The sequence below is a fragment of the Cucurbita pepo genome, chromosome LG03 (assembly GCF_002806865.2).
Source record: "Cucurbita pepo subsp. pepo cultivar mu-cu-16 chromosome LG03, ASM280686v2, whole genome shotgun sequence".
In the NCBI taxonomy this organism is placed as follows: domain Eukaryota; kingdom Viridiplantae; phylum Streptophyta; class Magnoliopsida; order Cucurbitales; family Cucurbitaceae; genus Cucurbita; species Cucurbita pepo.
Window position 1 is genome coordinate 11,616,732 of NC_036640.1, and position 16,152 is coordinate 11,632,883.

The following is a 16,152-nucleotide window of genomic DNA, read 5'->3' on the forward strand; positions in this document are numbered from 1 at the left end:
AACTTGGAGAGGGAAGAGGAAAGGATGGAACCACAGAGGGTGGCATTTAAATTTTGTTAAATAAATCCTTAAAAAATAATTGGTATTTTATCCTATTTAATAAAATTCACAAAAATTTAGAAATATCTTTAATATTTTGAAATTTAGAAACGTATTAAACCCAAAATAAAATTTTCATGATAATATTAAAATTTGGGATCAAATAGACATAAAAATGAACCATCTCATTTTTACTTTATTTTATGGATATGGCAACAAGCTCACAATTCACTATATAAAAGCCAAGTAGAGGTGCTGATTCTTTACCATATAATGAACCATAACGAACCATAACGAACAAAGTTGCGTGTCGAGCAAGTCAGGAAAAAAGTGCAATTTGTGAAATTAATTCAATGAAGGCATTCTTTGACTAATAGCACAAAATTGCGATCCTCAAAACCTACTCTTCTCACTAGACCAATAAGCGGGCTAAAACTAAGTTTGTAGCAAACGAGGGCAAAAAAATAAACAAAACAGATTAAACCAACTCGGAATGAAATTTAACATTACTGAACTCAAGCTCCAACAACTTCAGTAGCCTCCTCTGCCGCCGCTTCGTCGGCCGGTCTCTCAACCTTCACGCCAACGTCTTCTGAGTAGTCGCCGTGAACCTGCAAGCATAATCAGCAAAAGCGATTAATGGAATGACAATAGAATTTTTCCCTTCTAATACAAATATCACGGAGGAAACATAAAACTCTGAAATACTTCGTGAAATAAACCAGATATATACCTCCATTAACTTCCCAAGATCGAATTTGGGAGCTTTCAAAATTTTAACTTTCCGGATAAACACATTTTGAAGAGGGTAGATACTTGATGTTGCCTTTTCGATCTCCTTGCCAATTGACTCTGGAATGAACTTGCGAACCAATTCCTTCAAATCACAAGAGGCCGCCTGGTTTACCATGATCTCTCTCATTTTCCGGCGGATCTGACATGGATTAGAGATATCGGCATTGTTTAAAGAATTTTTTTGCAAAATCCACAAGTGCGTGCCAATGACTATGGAACTACTTTCAAAAATGAAATACCATAAGCAAAATAACAGGCCGAAGTAAACTTAGTATAAAAAATATTACTCAATTTTTACTACAAAATACTCACAGAAGTCCTATGAACTAACCTGCCTGATCTGGCTGGATTGCGCATAACAGGTTCTTTTCACCTGGTTTGGCCTTCTCTTAGTGAATCCAATGCAAAACATTCGAAGGGTGTAATTGTCTGTGGTTTTGACATCCACATGAGCTTCAATCAAAGTATGCCACTTGCGTACTAAAGACCTCAATTTGTCAGTAGTGAAGTTCATTCCCTGAACATTTTTACAATGAAGAATAAAGATGATCAAAAGGAAGGCTACAAAATATGATGTGAATAAATCTACATAATTAAATGCAAAATCCATCTAACCCAGAAATTTGTCAGGACATTCCTCCCTTGAACATCTTCTGCTCTCAATCGAATCTTCCTGTAAGCATGCTCCTCATCATCCTGAAGATCAGCCAACGAGACCTCGAAGACTCTATGTTTGAGTCCTTCAGATGCAATCTATTGAGAGCAACAAAGAAAACTTTCACATTCACATTGTATGAACTAAGACCTACAATAACATACAAATCACGGCAGAAAAACAGGGGTCTTAAAGCTAAAGTGATATAATATGACTTGAGAAAACTCTAAAGAAGTTAACATCGTATCCAATGCAAATGACCTTGCAATTAGTATTGCAAGTCATCTAGAAAATATAAAATCCAATCTTTAGTTCTCAGATACCAAATATTCCAGTCAAAAAAATGCATCAATACAAAACCATAAACAGTAGAATATCCCAACCTCTCTAATGCTAGAAGCCCATCAGATTAAACTCGGTACACTAATCAAATTCAAAAATCCCTCTTAAGATTATACAAACATAATATAATTTCCCTCACTCTACACTCTCAGCTCTCATATAAAGTATAAACAGAAAAGTAAAAGCAATCAGAACAGTGTCGATTTACCTTGGTACCCTGCGTGCGCGTAACAAGAGTCTTTCCAACATTCTTAACAGTGAAAACTGAAGGAGCCTTGATATCATACCAATCCTTCTTGGCAAATGGATCGGTGCTGAAGGACAAGCAAATAACAGATACATAAAGGCACGCCAAAACTAATACAAAGATCTGAGAAACTAAAGAAGCAAATAGATATACTCACGCTTTCTTCTTGCCTCCCTTCTTTCCCTTCGAAATCCGCTTGTTCTTGCTGATCCAACAGAAATCGAGTGTGAGAGATAAAAACCAAAATGCAGCATAAAATCGTAAACAATCGGAATGAGAGAATGAGAGATAGTACCCGACGGCCATGGTTGAAGGAGGTGAGTTGCCCTGACTCTGCAGATGTTTTGCTGCCCGGCAGAGAAAGTTCGAGAGCCGCCATAAACCCTAAATCTCTGTTTATANTTTTTTTTTTTTTTTTTTTTTTTTAATTTTTTTTTTAGATTTATTACTTTATTATTATTTTTATATCGTTGATTTGATACTTTTGCGACCTCGACTTTAACGAAGAGTCTACAACAATATCAAAATTTTACCATGTTTGTAATTACAGTAAAAAATAATTGTGAGAATACCATTTTCAAAAGTAATAAGAGCAATTTTTTTTCTATCATAATACATTTTTTTCGTAATTTTCTAAGATAATACCCTTTTTTTTAAATAGCTAAAATTACTTTTCCATTAAAGAAAATAGATAGAGTATTTGTAAATGCCATGTAAATAAATAAATAAATAAATATATATATATATATATATATATATGTTAAAATTGTTTAGACCAAAAGTTCACAATTTTAAAATTTTTCCATATTTATTAAATTTGTTAATTTAAACGAAGATTTTTTATTATTTCAGAGTTAAATTATAATAATTTCAAATATATTAGAATATTTGCACACGTCACTAACTCGTGAAAGAACGTAAGATCAAGCATTTAATCGTGGTTTTATTATAATNTTTTTTTTTTTTTTTGTTTTTTTTTTTTTTTTTTTGTTAATAAATTTTGTCTGGGCTAATTTCTTGTTTCATGTGTGTTTGGCTTAATTTGGTCACCATAAACGAGCCTTAAATCGATTATTGTCAAACGATTTTCTTCTTCTATTCATAACCATTCTTCAAAGTTTTCCTTTTTCACCACCTATTTTTGCATGGGAAGGAGACCCGCTTGAGTTGTAGGGAGTTTGAATAGGAATATGCGTGTCCAAGTTCACTACAAAAATTAAAAATTTTATATTTTTTGTTTGTCCGATCAAGTGGTAGATATAATGTCGGGATATGTAATGTCATTTTATGAAGTTATAGTCAATTGAGACTTTTAGGAAATCTTTGACTTATCCTCTAGCAGTAAATTTGTCCAAATTGACAAGGGTCTACATGAGTATCGTAGTAGTTGTTAGGCATAAGGGTTGGTCGCTCGTGATTATGAGTATTGTACTATACAAGAACTGTAATAGAGTATTCAACCAATTTCTAGTAGTGAACTATTTAGATTGACATGGTTCATATAAGTGTCTAGCAAGAACGATTATGAGGTCACACCTTATGATCTTACACGATGTCAAAGAATCATAAAAAAATATACATAGATTATTTAAATTTAGAGATAGAGCTCAAACAAGTTAAAAAATTTGAAGTAAGATTCTCGTGATAAGCTTGAATTTTTTTCGACCAGTCAAATATGTATTTGTTCATCGGTTTGTTTTACTTCAAAATTTACACACAGATCACATCACTAATCACTAATTAAGAAAATTAGTAAAACCATAATCCAAAACCAATCTGGGTTCCCTTTTCACCAACCATATCCACGAGAAGAATTTCCGATTCAATGAACCCTTTCGCAAAAAAAATATCCATAGCAGAACGACAATCACTATGGATACTGATAATACGGTGGTGGCGGTGGCGGCGGCGGAGGTGGAGGTGGCGGTGGCGGAGGTGGAGGCGGAGGCGGGGGCGGAGGAGGAGGAGGTGGCGGCGGGGGCGGCCGATGAGTACAACCAAAGACGCCGCAGTCAACAGAGTAAGAGTAGAAAGCTTTACATTCCTCCGGCGAACGTTGCAGTGGCCTTTCCGGCAAACAATTTTTCTGGTCATCGCTGGCCTGAAGTTTCAGGCACACTGACGGCTCACCGCAGAAGAAATTATACGAGTACGTGAAATTCTGCAATTTTGGCAACGAGCAAATACTTGCCGGAATTTCACCGGATAATTGGTTATGTGCGACATTTAGCTGCTCCAATTTCTTCATTCCGGCCATCGTCTCCGGCAGTGGTCCGACAAGATTGTTGTCACTGACATCGAAGACGACGAGATTGCTCAACGACCCAAATTCCGGCGGCAAACACCCATTCAACCCACTATTCGTGATTATAATTTCATTGAGTGTATTGTTCATGTTGGATAAACTGGAAGGGAGGCAGCCATTGATGTTGTTATTAGCAAAAACCAGAACAGAAACAGGGGAATTGCCGATGTTTTCCGGTAAGGAGAATTTGAAATCGTTATTATTGATGAACAGAGCATCGAGTTTCATGTCAAACAGGGGAGAAGGGAGATCCCCATGGAATTTGTTGAATCGAATATCGAGGAATTTGAGAGCAGCAAGAGAGAGAATTGCAGAAGGGAATTCGCCGGAGAAGCCATTGTTGCTGAGATCGAGCTCGAATAGGCGAGTGAGGCACCGGAAGGACTCGGGGACAGTACCGCAGAAGCGATTGGAGTTGATGTGGAACAGAGCAAGGTCGGTCAGGAGGCCGAGGTCGTCGGGTAGGGTGCCCGACAGGTTGGCATGGTTGAGGTCGATCCCGGCGACGGTGAGGATATAGGGGTCGTCGGGAGCGGAGGCACAGAAAATGCCGGAGTAGTTGCATACGTTGGGGCCGTACCAGTCAGCGGTGAAGTTGTTTGGGTCGGCAGTGATGGCATGTTTCCAAGCTTGGAGAGCAGTGTAGGCCTTGAGAAGCCTCGGGTTGGGGAGAAATGGCGGCGGCGGCGGCGATGGCGGCGGGGGAGTCGCTTGATATGAAGGGTTGGAGAGGAGGGTGAGAATGGAGATGAGGAGGAGAGATTTTGGGAGAGGGAAGCTTGAGGTTTTCATTTCGGAAGAGGTTTAATGAGGCATGGTACTCACAATACCTATAAGATTGCGTTATGATATATATATATATATATATATATAAATTCATATATTATTGTTTTCATACATTTTTTTGGTTGGTCAACTCAACCTAACTCGATAATAGAGTCCCAATCCAACCTTACCTTACTTTTAAAAATATTATAATATTTAATTTTTGTGACCGATATTAATGATGGATTTTAAATTGTAAATGTTTGACGTGTATTATAGATATATATGATTTTTTTAAATAATTAAAAAGGCAATTCGACAATTCCCAACTCAACTCGAAAATAGAGAGTTAGATTAGGTTGATTTTTGAATTTTGTTCGGGTTGTTTAGATCTCTACCATGAAACAATCAAAGTTCACTGCTAGTAGATATTGTCTGTTTTGACCTGTTACATATTACTGTCAACCTCACCGTTTTAAAACGTATATATTAGAGAGATGTTTTCACACCCTTTCAAAGAATGACTCGGACTCGTTCCCCTCTTTAACCAATGTATTTGAGACATTATTTTTAAAAAATGTAAGAGAAAATAGGATTTAAAAAATAATTGACTACTTCTTAGCAATATCAATCTTACCTGCCAATGGAGAGAGAGATTTTGAAAATATGAAAAGGATAGGGCAAGCGGATCACTTTGGTATTTTTAAAATATTTTATTTTTAAATGTTCAACGGATGAAGTGGGTATTATGTTTAATAAAAATATATATTTGATTAATTAAAGAAATTTAATATCATAATTCTTACCCCACCAAAAACGCGGTTTTAATCAACTTTGGCTGCTTTTAATTTTAATATTCTACACATTTACTTTTATAATAAAAAATAATTAACGACCATTTATTTCAACTTTAGATTTTAATAATTATTTATAAATACCGAGGTTTTAACCAAAACATTAGAAATTCAAATCTCACTTATTTTTACGACGGATTAAAAAAAAAGAAAATTTATTGATTTTTATATATTCAAGAATTAACACTGCATCTTGGACTATCGATAATTATTTATGTTTATGGTTGGTTCGGTGGTTCCATCGTTGGCTTCATGTACAACAATGTGTTGAACTACTTTAGAGAGAATTATTATATTTCTAGGAACAAACTTTAGGCAAATATGAAGCGGATGACATATATCACTACACTTCTACTAGATACCTATTGCAATAATAAACGTCGTATATTACTGGAGGTAGAAATAAAGCATTGGGCTGAACTCTTATTTGGTGTCAGAGGTAATAGCTACGAATAGTGAGTTCTCAGTCGTGAGCACTATAGTCACATTGGTAATTACAATCAGTTTTTTTATCCGTGTTTATATTTTGTACATGAATTGTTTATTTTTTATGCTACAGATTTATTAATCTTTCGTGGACTACATGAACCCTAAATTTTTTAATAGCACCGTGATGGTCAACTACTCTTACAAACCGACATAATTTAGGAATCGACATGATTTGAGGATTTGCATGGGAAAAGCATAAGGTAGAATGTTGTTAGGTCATTGAAATTCTCAACAAGAAAACAACTCATTAACCTAATGATTTAGACAACCTACTTATCCAACACATTTCATATGGATATTGCATCCCTTAAATCATGGATCGGTCTATATCAAATGACACATATCTTTTATTCGAGAGGTTAATTAAGATTCTTAGAATTTTCAACTGGGTCGATCAAATGTATAACTATATCATCTCTACAAAAAAAAAAATGAAAAAAAAAATGTGACTAATGTGATCACTTCAGCCAATAGTAATAACTCCGCCCGTCTGAACATCACTCGGTGGATCTGACACCGACTACCATCTCAATGCTCAAACATCTCGAGCTCGATGAAAAAAGTACTAATACTAACAAGAGTAGTTTGAAGGACATTGGAGAGGGAAAGTGAAATGGTCTCACCAAACAAACAGAATGAGAGTTAAAAGTTGAGCTAAAATGGAGTGTTAGCTCAACCTACAGATAAACCAATGAGAAAGGCATAAATAGATTAGAACAGAGACAGGAGACAGGAACAGAGTTGCATGGTCTTTGTCAAAGGCTGTTGTTTGCTTGTGATGTGGAATTTTGGGTTACCTTACCACTTGCAGCCTCAAACATGCTGACAGTATTATGTTCATATTTAACAAAAAGTCAAAAAGGCAGACATTTTGCTTATGGAGAAAGAAACATTCAAGACAACAACAAAAAAAAGTCTCACGATTTGAATTATTTATAAATCTTGAAGAGTATATTGTACAATAATTCACATAGTATATGGTTTATGATCGGTTTCTTTTCTAGAAGGATGGGGTAACACTTCAAAAGCCTTACCAAAAGCAATTTGACCATGGGGACTTGGTGGGCGGACCCCATCACCCAAATTGATCTCCTTCTGCTTGGAGTAATTTTGCAGGCTACACAGTTGAATCTAATTCAGCACCAACATGATTTGCCTTGCAAGTGTGGAGCTTGAGATTGCAGGCTGTTACAGCCTCTCCCACTGTGAGATAGAACCGTTCATGTCCGATCGCCTCGATGAACTTCGACACGTTTAATTTTTTGATCACTTCGCTTCTTGGATTTGCAAGCAAAAGCTACAACAATCACATAACATCACAGAAAAGAATATTATCATAGCGTGCCATTTTGGGTTTTTGGTACCGGAGATCAAACAGCATTCTATTTCTAGGGAGTTTAAGATGAATAATGAGTTGGAAATACGTACTGTGAGACCTCTTTTTTCAGTACTCTTGTTAACCTCTTCAAGCATGCTGATCCCACTTGAGTCAATGCTGCTTACGCCTGTGTTTAAATTTCAAATCAGTATATGAGATAAAAGAGAGATCAGGTCGTTTGTTCGTTGAAGTACTTACCGGAAACGTCTAGAATTATGTACTGCAAGCTGGTTAGGCCTGATGATTTTATCCTTTTTTCTTCGTCTGTGATCCACCTTGAAAGCCTGGGACAGGAGAAATACAAATGAGGATCAGCATCTTCATTCTCATCTTTATGCATATAATGTAGATCATTATGTCATCTACCGTTAGAGTGTGAGATCCCACATTGGTTGGGGAAGAGAACGAAACATCCTTTAGAAAAACGTGGAAATCTCTCCCTATTAGACCCATTTTAAAAACCTTGAAGGGATGGGAAAGCCCAAAGAAAACAATATTGCCGGTGGTGGAATTTGGCTGTTACAAATGGTATTAGAGCCAGGTTTCGGGCGATGTGTCAACGAGGAGGTTGAACACCGAAGGGGGTGGACATGAGACGGTGTGCCACAAGGACGTTGGGTCCAGAAGGGGGGTGAATTTGGAGGGTTCCATATCAATTGGAGAAGGGAATGAGTGCTAGCAAGGACCAGCGAGGATGCTGAGCCCCGAAGGGAAGTGAATTATTGTGAGATGGCCTCGAAGGAGGATGAATTGTGAGATCCTACGTCGGTTGGGGACGAGAACAAAACATTATTTATAAGGGTGTGGAAACCTATCTTTAGCATAAGCGTTTTAAAAACTTTGAGGGAAAGCTTAGCAGGGAAAGCCCAAAAAACAATTTTTTGTAAGTGTGTAAATCTCTCCCTAGCAGACGTGTTTTAAACACTTTGAGGGAAAACTCGGAAGGAAAAGCCCAAAAATGACATGTTACATACTGGTTGGTTGCAGAAATGTTACCTCTCTCTCACGTAGTTTGAGTTGGCAAAATAGATTGGGGCCTCCAATTGAAGGATGAGAGCTCCAGGCACACGGTTGGCTGTTGGGTATTGATCAATGCTTCTGTAAATTGTGGAGTTAGGAATGTTGCCTAATATTGAAGTTCTTGGCCTTGCGGTGACGAGAAGCACCCTTAACAAAGAGATTGTAATCTGAATAACAATGCCAATTGATACAAATGAGAAACATAAACGTAGATTTGATTTATAATATAAACATGAACTCATTCTATCAATTTTCTCACTGCAACGATCAAGCCTGTTTCAATACTGCCAAAGACGACACCGATGTATGCACCGACGCAGACGACAAAGTCGAATTTGTCGATTTTCCAAAGGTGGATGACCTCTTCATAGTTGATTAGGCCAATCACAGCCGTGATGATTATGGAGGAAAGCACCGCCAGGGGTGTGTAACGAAAAAATGGCGTCAAAAACAACAGAGTGAGCATCAAAGACATTGCCATGACAATATTGGAGACCGCAGTTTTACATCCTGCATTGAAATTCACTGCAGTCCTCGAAAATGGCCCTGCAATTTTCAAAAATCAAATGATTATCATCATATGGGCCTTGCGGATATCTAATAATTGATGGACCAAAACTTAAGCTCCTCCATTGACTTCACAGCTTACCTGCAGTAAGGTAGCAAGAAGTGCAAGAACCAACAATGTTCATCATCCCAAATGCAATCATCTCCTTGTTTCCATCAATGTGGTAGTTCTTAAGTGTAGCAAAACTTCTCCCCACGGCAACTCCTTCCTACATTATACAATGAATTCATCGAAATGAAGATGGTTCACTTGTAGATTACACAGTTCACTATTTTTTTTTCTTTGGGACATTTCATCAAACACCTGGTAGTCATATTTCTAAGCACACCCATATAACAGAAGAAACTTACAGCGAGGCCTATGATTCCGATGATGATCCCTGTTTTGATGGCAATGGGAAGATGAGGGGGCCCAAATACTAAATCAGATACAGATAAGGGATTCAACCCTTTCTTCAAAAGCCCAATCTAAATTGAAACAAAAACAGAGAGACCCAATAAAGATTCAGACATGTGTTTGATCTTAAAAGCAAAAGAAACAGAGACGGCAATGGGGATTCAGTGAGTTACCACTTGAACTCCATGGCGTTCAGCGTGGGTGAAGTAGACGAGAAGACTTCCCAAGATGATGGAAAGCAAAGGCGCCAATGCATTTATCCAAAAGAAGATTGGTTTCTTCTTGCTCTGCAATTCGTTAAAATTTGTGCTAATCGTGGTATCAAAACTAATAATGAATAATTGAATAAGAGATAAGAACATAATTTATTATTTTTCATTTTCAATTTTGAAAATTGGGTTTAGAATTTAATCTTAGTAAACATAATTTAAAGAATAAAATTGAGAAGCTTACCAAGTATCTGGTGAGGAGGAGAAAGAAGAGAAAACTGCAACCCAACACTACGCTTTGCCATCTCCACTGTCAAAAGGGGACACAAAAATGAAAACTAGCAGAAGAGAGAGAAAGCTTTGAAGTGACAAAAATGGCGGCGGCGGCGGCGGCGGCGAGGCAGAAAGTAAACCTGATGAATTTGGGAGAAAAGAGAGCGCGTGACGGATACGACATCAGTCTCATGCGTGAAATGAACCAATCCCATTATGCCTTTAAGCTGCTGAAGACAAACCACCGTCGCTGCACCACCCATGAACCCCACAATCGCTGCATGCGACAGAAAGTCCACAATAACCCCTAGTCTGCACTTTTCCAACATCAAATCGTTAAATATACGAGTCAACACTGGAACCAAGTCCGATATTGGCTAAATTAGGGAATGATCATGAGTTTAATTATTATATTTCATTTGTGCGAGGCATTTGAGAAGTTCGAAACAAAACCATTTAAAGTGAACAATATCATACCATTGTAAAAAACCAAGATTTCTAACTTGTTATCAGAGTCATTCCCTAAACTTAGCTTAAAATCCTCAAAGGTCTAATAAAGAATTGTGAACTTAACATGGTATTAGAGTCACGCCTTAAATGTAGCGTCAATAGAATCCTCAAATGTTGAACAAAGATTATGAGCCTCAAAGCGTAGTTAAAAGTGATAGAAGTGTCGAACAAATGATGTACATTGTTCGACGACTCCGGAGAAGGAGTCAAGCCTCGTTTAAAGAGAGGCTGTTCGAGGGCACCATAGGCCTCAAGAGAGGCTCTATGTTGTACTTTATTCGATTGGAAGATTGTAAGATTGTTGAGACAAATAGTATACTTTGTTCGAGGGTTCCAGAAAAGGAGTCTAAGCATCAGGGTAGGCTCTATGTTGTACTTTGTTCGAAGGGAAGATTGTTGATCATTGATAGGAGGGAGTACGACGTCAAGAAAATGATCATGGGTTTATAAGCAAGTAAGGAATACATCTCATAGGAAGTCGTTTGGAGAACCAAAATCAAAGCCACGAGAGCTTATGGTTAAAGAGGACAATATCATATCATTATGGAAAGTCGTGATTTATAAGTGAGTATAAGAACCAAAATGGTTTACCTGAGAAAGCCGAGAGAGGCCTGAAAAGCTCCGGCGAAGAATGTGGCAGTGAAAACCAATTGCACGTATTCGTTCGGATGCTCCACCGGGCTGACTTCCTTCCCCAATAGGGCGGATATGAGAAGCGACACCACCGCAACAGTCCCGACCGCCAAATCTCTGGAGCTTCCAAGCATGGCGTATATCAATGGCGGCACAAAGCTGGAATCTGCATTAAAAAATGATTAATAACCAACATGGTGTTAAACCAAAAGGCATCGTGCAGGAACTTACAAAGGCCAATGATGGGGGGGATGGTGGCAAGATTGGCATAGCTGATGCCCTGAGGGACGGCCAAACTGGCGATGGTGATGCCGGCAACGAGGTCAGCTTTGAAGAAATTGAAGGTGTAACGAGGAGCCCATTCGAGGAAGGGAATGAAGTATTTAAGCCAGAGAAGAATCTGGGCTCCTATGGGCTGGTTTTTGAACTGTTTGAAAGGGTCATCGGGGAAGAAGGTTTCTTTGAGGTTGGCGCCTAAGGACACCAAGAACGGCTTGGTCGGAGGAATGGCCACACGGTGAGGGCTTTCAATCTCTTCAATACCCATAATTCCAACTTTAATGGATGAGTTTTACTTGGAGATTTGGGTTTGTGCGTCGGATATATAATGTGCTGATTATGCAGTTGGGCCTCGGGGATCTTCTCCAGAGTGGATTCGCGGACCCATTTTTTCTGGACACGTGGCAAGTCAACTGCCGTTTGACCATTGGAAATCGATGAGGCACCAGATCTGACTCAGAAATGGATAATTTTGATAAAAATAACATAATTTTCAAAAACTAATTATGAAACCATTTTTGTTTTTAGTCTTTTTTAAACAAATTAACCTCTTAAATACTTTTTTTTTTTTATCTATTTTTAAAATTATTTTCAAAACCCATTCGAAATTTTGAAAGCTAAACAAAAAAATAATAATATATATATANAAATAGAGTTTGAACTTAATTTCTTTATTTTTAGGTTTTTTTTTTATCGTTTTTTTTTGAATTAATTGTTCTCTAAAATGTGAAAATATAAAATTATTTTTAAAAATTACCAATTTAATTAATTTCTCACATTTTAGGTAGATTTTTTGTTTTAATTTATAATAAATAATGATTGCTTAAATCATAATGTCATGTTGATAAGATTAAAAAGGGTGATTTGGCATGGCGTATAAAAAATGAATATCCAATTATTTATTAATTGCATCGATATTATTTTATTACTATATTAAGAATATTATTAACATGAATGTTTATTTAAAAATAAAATTAGTTGTCAAGGTTGCATCAAATTTTGTTACCACATTGGTAACATTGTTACCTTACAGGCTTAGATTAAAATAAAAAGTATAGAAAAGTAAATTAGTAGGTAAATTTACAAAATAAGAAAATTTATCGCGGGTAATCTCCGCTTCCATTCCCGTAAAAAGAAATGAAAATTTTTGTACGGATGAAAAATAAAATAGGTAGTTGTGATGGGGATGGAGATGACTTCTCTGACCCTCCCCCGCCCCATCAACATCTCTACACTTATCTATCTACTAAAATCGGCTAATTTAGACGAGAATCTTAATTAATAAATTAATCACTCAAAACTCATTAAGAAATATAATATTAGGTCTAGCGTGTGTTTTCGAGTGAATTCTCTTATAACACTAAATCAAATTTGAAGCCCAATAAGGTAGTTTGTGGTCCAATTTGAAGCCCAACACGCTTCACAAGTCAATATACGATTGGTTTAGAGATGTTCATTTAAGTCTTATGTGAGCCCAACACGCTTCACAAGTCAATATACGATCAGTTTAGAGATGTTCATTTAAGTCTTATGTGAGCCCGACTTGCATAGGATAAAGAATAGAGTAGTAAAAGGGAATGGAGAGAGATTTATCTTCTTAACTAAATAGTGTCGAATAGGAGAATTATATTCCCCATCCGTGATTCAACCTATGTATAATTCGATCCATGCAAATTTCCAGCTAGAATCTTGTTCCAATCCTAACAAATTTTTTTGGATAGACACCGAGAATGTTTGCTTAATCCACCTCACTTAAATGATGTGAAAGTTATCTTATTTATAATAAAATAAAACAATTTTTTTTGGATAGACACGGATAATGTTTGCTTAATCCACCCACTTAAATGGTGTGAAAGTTATCTTATTTATAATCAAATAAATTACAAAAGAAGTAATAAACGGAAATAACAATAAGATACCTATGAAGATATTTGCCTCGTAATAAAATATCAAAGGGGATATATATGAATGACACAGTATTGAATACTGGTGATAATATTAGCAAAAGAACGTTCTCATCTGCTTCCAGACATGCCGAGCTCCACATATTATTGTACAGTAAATGGAAATTAACTCAAATTTTATCTTTGTAAGATCGTCAATATTGTAAGGAGGGTGTTTTTAGAGTATGTACAGTCAACTATAATTTATTACTAAATATCCTCAACCGACCCAAACAAAAAGATTCACCAACATCAAATATCACTTAATTTTATTAACAAAAGGATCGAAATTTAAAAAAACATTACAAATTATAATTACATTCCATTGAAAACTAAAACAAAACACTCACACACACACATCAAATGGAAAACAAAAGAATCAAAGAAAGGTCANTTTTTTTTTTTTTTTTTTTTTTTTTTTTTTTTGTTTTTGTTTTACAATTATTATTATTGTTATTATTTCATCATCTTCTCTGTTAGTGCCTGTTCCCATAAACCTGCAACAAACAAGAAGAAACAAACAAAATTCCTTCAAAATGGGGTTAAAGAAAAAAAACGTACCAATTTAAATTTGTTCAATACTCACTTCCTGCGATGCCACCGATCGACAATAGTTCAGATTTGTCAGCACCGAGCACGTCGACCCACATTCACTGTCCTTCAGCGACACTGTCGACCGGTCCAGCTTCACCGCCCATGGAGGATACCCGTAGTTCTTCGCGGCGGACCCCAAATGTGACGACGACCGCTGCATTCTCACCGCCCTTGGAATGTTCCTCCCCTCAACTGACGCCCGCCTTCGGCTCGGCTGCCTCTCAAGCGACTCTGGCCTAGCCTTCGGTGCGCTCTGCGACCGCACTTTTGCCTTCGACGATTCGGTGTTCGCCATGTAATTTGGGAACAATGGGTAATCGTAAGACAAAGATTCTGCATATTCCGATCTGGGAAATTCGAATGGGATGCGATTTGGGTCGGATTTCGCCATGGCGGAGAAGCATTGGGGACTACTTTGAGCTGTTCCGTAGGCGTAATCTTCGAAATGGCCGCTGAATGTTCTCGGGCTCATGTCGGTCATCGCTGACGGCGCCGGCGAGAGACGGTAGTTTTCTTGATTCGAATAGGTGTTAAGGCTGTAGCTATTGCGATTCTTTAGGGTTCCACCTAAATCCATCTCCACGATCTTTATATTCTCTTCCATTTCTCTGTCGATCTCCTGCAAAAAAGGGGGAAAAAACAGAGTTGTACCAAATCGTTACAAATATGAAGAAAACAAGATCAAATTTTGATGGGGTTTGAAAATTACTTGATGGGTATGTCTTTGACGGCTTTCTTGGAAAGATTTTCGATGGGATGAGTGCCATGAATGGGCAGTGGGCTGTGAATCTTCAGCCATTTTGATCCTCTGTGTTCGTGCTCTGGCCTGCGCCGTCACTAAAGCTTGCATACACCGCAGAGTTTCGGTGGCTCTTCGTCTCACCAAATGGCCTCTCACCATCGCCTGCAATTTCACCAACCCTTTCAAAGCACACAGCGCCTTTCTCGCCTGCATTTTCAATCACAAACACAATTTCTTCAGATTTCGATTTGGGCGATCGTCAATTCGAGTTTTGTGCATTTACCAGATAAGATCTGAAAACGGATTGGATTTTAATCGCAGCAGCTTCTTCAATTCTACCGTCTTTCCCATTCGACGCTACAGTCAAACGAATCACGACGGCAGCGGCTTGTGCAGCTGCAACTGCCGCCTCCGTCGCAGCAGCCATCGCCATAGCGTGTTTTTCCTGTTCCTTCTCCATATCAAACGTGGTATTCACAGATGAATTAACGGCGACGGCAACGGCGACATTCGATCCCAGCGTGTTCACGTCCTTTGCCGGTGAAGGTCGCCGGAAACTCCATCGCTTCTTCTCTTTGGGAGACGAAACCGGAATCGTTGAATTTCCAGAGGAAACAACAGAAACATGATTGGCGATTTGGGAATGTTCCTTGTCGAACTTCTTGCCGGAGAGGAAATTCTTGAGCCATTTTCCGGCCTTACCCATATCTTCTTGTTCTCTGAATCAACTAAAAATGGAGATCTCTCGCTTCGTTATCAGGTTTTGAGATGAAAATGGCGGCCTTACGTTACATGTCGTGTTGTTTGTCAGTACTCACAAATTTACATGTGTTGAGAAACAGAGTGGTCAGCTCCCAGATTCTGGAATATATCGATGACCTTCTTCTTTTTGTATTTACCTTATCATATTGCTACTTTAATTAAATAATAAATATTAATTAATTAATTAATTATCCATTAATTTATACTATATTTGTGTTAATGTCAGATTTCCACATGCCTCGTTACATTAACATTATCTTCAATAATTTAGTGGCTTTCAAAGAATAAGATAAAAACAAATATATTTAGTATTTTTGTAATTAATTAATTTTATACTAAATTATATCAAATATA

The 16,152-nt window shown here is 37.4% G+C and overlaps 4 protein-coding genes across 4 annotated transcripts; all 4 read right to left on the bottom strand.

Annotated features, from left to right (window-relative positions):
- Positions 1-360: 360 nt before the first annotated feature.
- LOC111790495 (40S ribosomal protein S3a-like) lies at positions 361-2,479 on the bottom strand. Its single transcript, XM_023671414.1, has 7 exons — positions 2,374-2,479; positions 2,236-2,283; positions 2,040-2,145; positions 1,450-1,587; positions 1,166-1,351; positions 773-973; positions 361-650 (listed from the first exon to the last, which is right to left on the bottom strand). The coding sequence occupies exons 1-7, from the start codon at positions 2,382-2,384 to the stop codon at positions 555-557; spliced, it is 786 nt and encodes a 261-aa protein (XP_023527182.1). The 5' UTR covers positions 2,385-2,479; the 3' UTR covers positions 361-554.
- Positions 2,480-3,948: 1,469 nt separating this feature from the next.
- LOC111790291 (leucine-rich repeat extensin-like protein 6) lies at positions 3,949-5,189 on the bottom strand. The gene has a single exon (XM_023671155.1). It carries the CDS (start codon positions 5,173-5,175, stop codon positions 3,949-3,951), a length of 1,227 nt encoding a protein of 408 aa, XP_023526923.1. The 5' UTR covers positions 5,176-5,189.
- Positions 5,190-7,392: 2,203 nt separating this feature from the next.
- LOC111790473 (sulfate transporter 3.1-like) lies at positions 7,393-12,039 on the bottom strand. Its single transcript, XM_023671383.1, has 12 exons — positions 11,710-12,039; positions 11,437-11,644; positions 10,476-10,647; positions 10,307-10,372; positions 10,027-10,140; positions 9,808-9,924; positions 9,539-9,665; positions 9,149-9,435; positions 8,866-9,056; positions 8,068-8,153; positions 7,920-7,996; positions 7,393-7,788 (listed from the first exon to the last, which is right to left on the bottom strand). Exons 1-12 carry the CDS (start codon positions 12,023-12,025, stop codon positions 7,609-7,611), a joined length of 1,941 nt encoding a protein of 646 aa, XP_023527151.1. The 5' UTR covers positions 12,026-12,039; the 3' UTR covers positions 7,393-7,608.
- A 2,102-nt stretch (positions 12,040-14,141) lies between these two features.
- LOC111790487 (protein IQ-DOMAIN 14-like) lies at positions 14,142-15,898 on the bottom strand. Its single transcript, XM_023671406.1, has 4 exons — positions 15,320-15,898; positions 15,004-15,243; positions 14,287-14,913; positions 14,142-14,197 (listed from the first exon to the last, which is right to left on the bottom strand). Exons 1-4 carry the CDS (start codon positions 15,740-15,742, stop codon positions 14,177-14,179), a joined length of 1,311 nt encoding a protein of 436 aa, XP_023527174.1. The 5' UTR covers positions 15,743-15,898; the 3' UTR covers positions 14,142-14,176.
- Between the last annotated feature and the right edge of the window lie 254 nt (positions 15,899-16,152).

Excerpts from the sequence above, each read along its gene's own strand:
- LOC111790495 (XM_023671414.1), bottom strand. Across the intron at positions 1,352-1,449 it reads ATGTCCTGACAAATTTCTGG|GGAATGAACTTCACTACTGA; the intron begins GTTAGATGGATT and ends AAAAATGTTCAG. Across the intron at positions 651-772 it reads ATCTTGGGAAGTTAATGGAG|GTTCACGGCGACTACTCAGA; the intron begins GTATATATCTGG and ends TTATGCTTGCAG.
- LOC111790291 (XM_023671155.1), bottom strand. The coding sequence starts at position 5,175 with ATGAAAACCTCAAGCTTCCCTCTCCCAAAATCTCTCCTCCTCATCTCC.
- LOC111790473 (XM_023671383.1), bottom strand. The coding sequence starts at position 12,025 with ATGGGTATTGAAGAGATTGAAAGCCCTCACCGTGTGGCCATTCCTCCG. Across the intron at positions 11,645-11,709 it reads CCCCCCCATCATTGGCCTTT|ATTCCAGCTTTGTGCCGCCA; the intron begins GTAAGTTCCTGC and ends TTTTTAATGCAG. Across the intron at positions 10,373-10,475 it reads TTTTCTCCCAAATTCATCAG|TGGAGATGGCAAAGCGTAGT; the intron begins GTTTACTTTCTG and ends CCCTTTTGACAG.
- LOC111790487 (XM_023671406.1), bottom strand. The coding sequence starts at position 15,742 with ATGGGTAAGGCCGGAAAATGGCTCAAGAATTTCCTCTCCGGCAAGAAG. Across the intron at positions 15,244-15,319 it reads CCGTTTTCAGATCTTATCTG|GCGAGAAAGGCGCTGTGTGC; the intron begins GTAAATGCACAA and ends TTGAAAATGCAG. Across the intron at positions 14,198-14,286 it reads GATCGGTGGCATCGCAGGAA|GTTTATGGGAACAGGCACTA; the intron begins GTGAGTATTGAA and ends TGTTTGTTGCAG.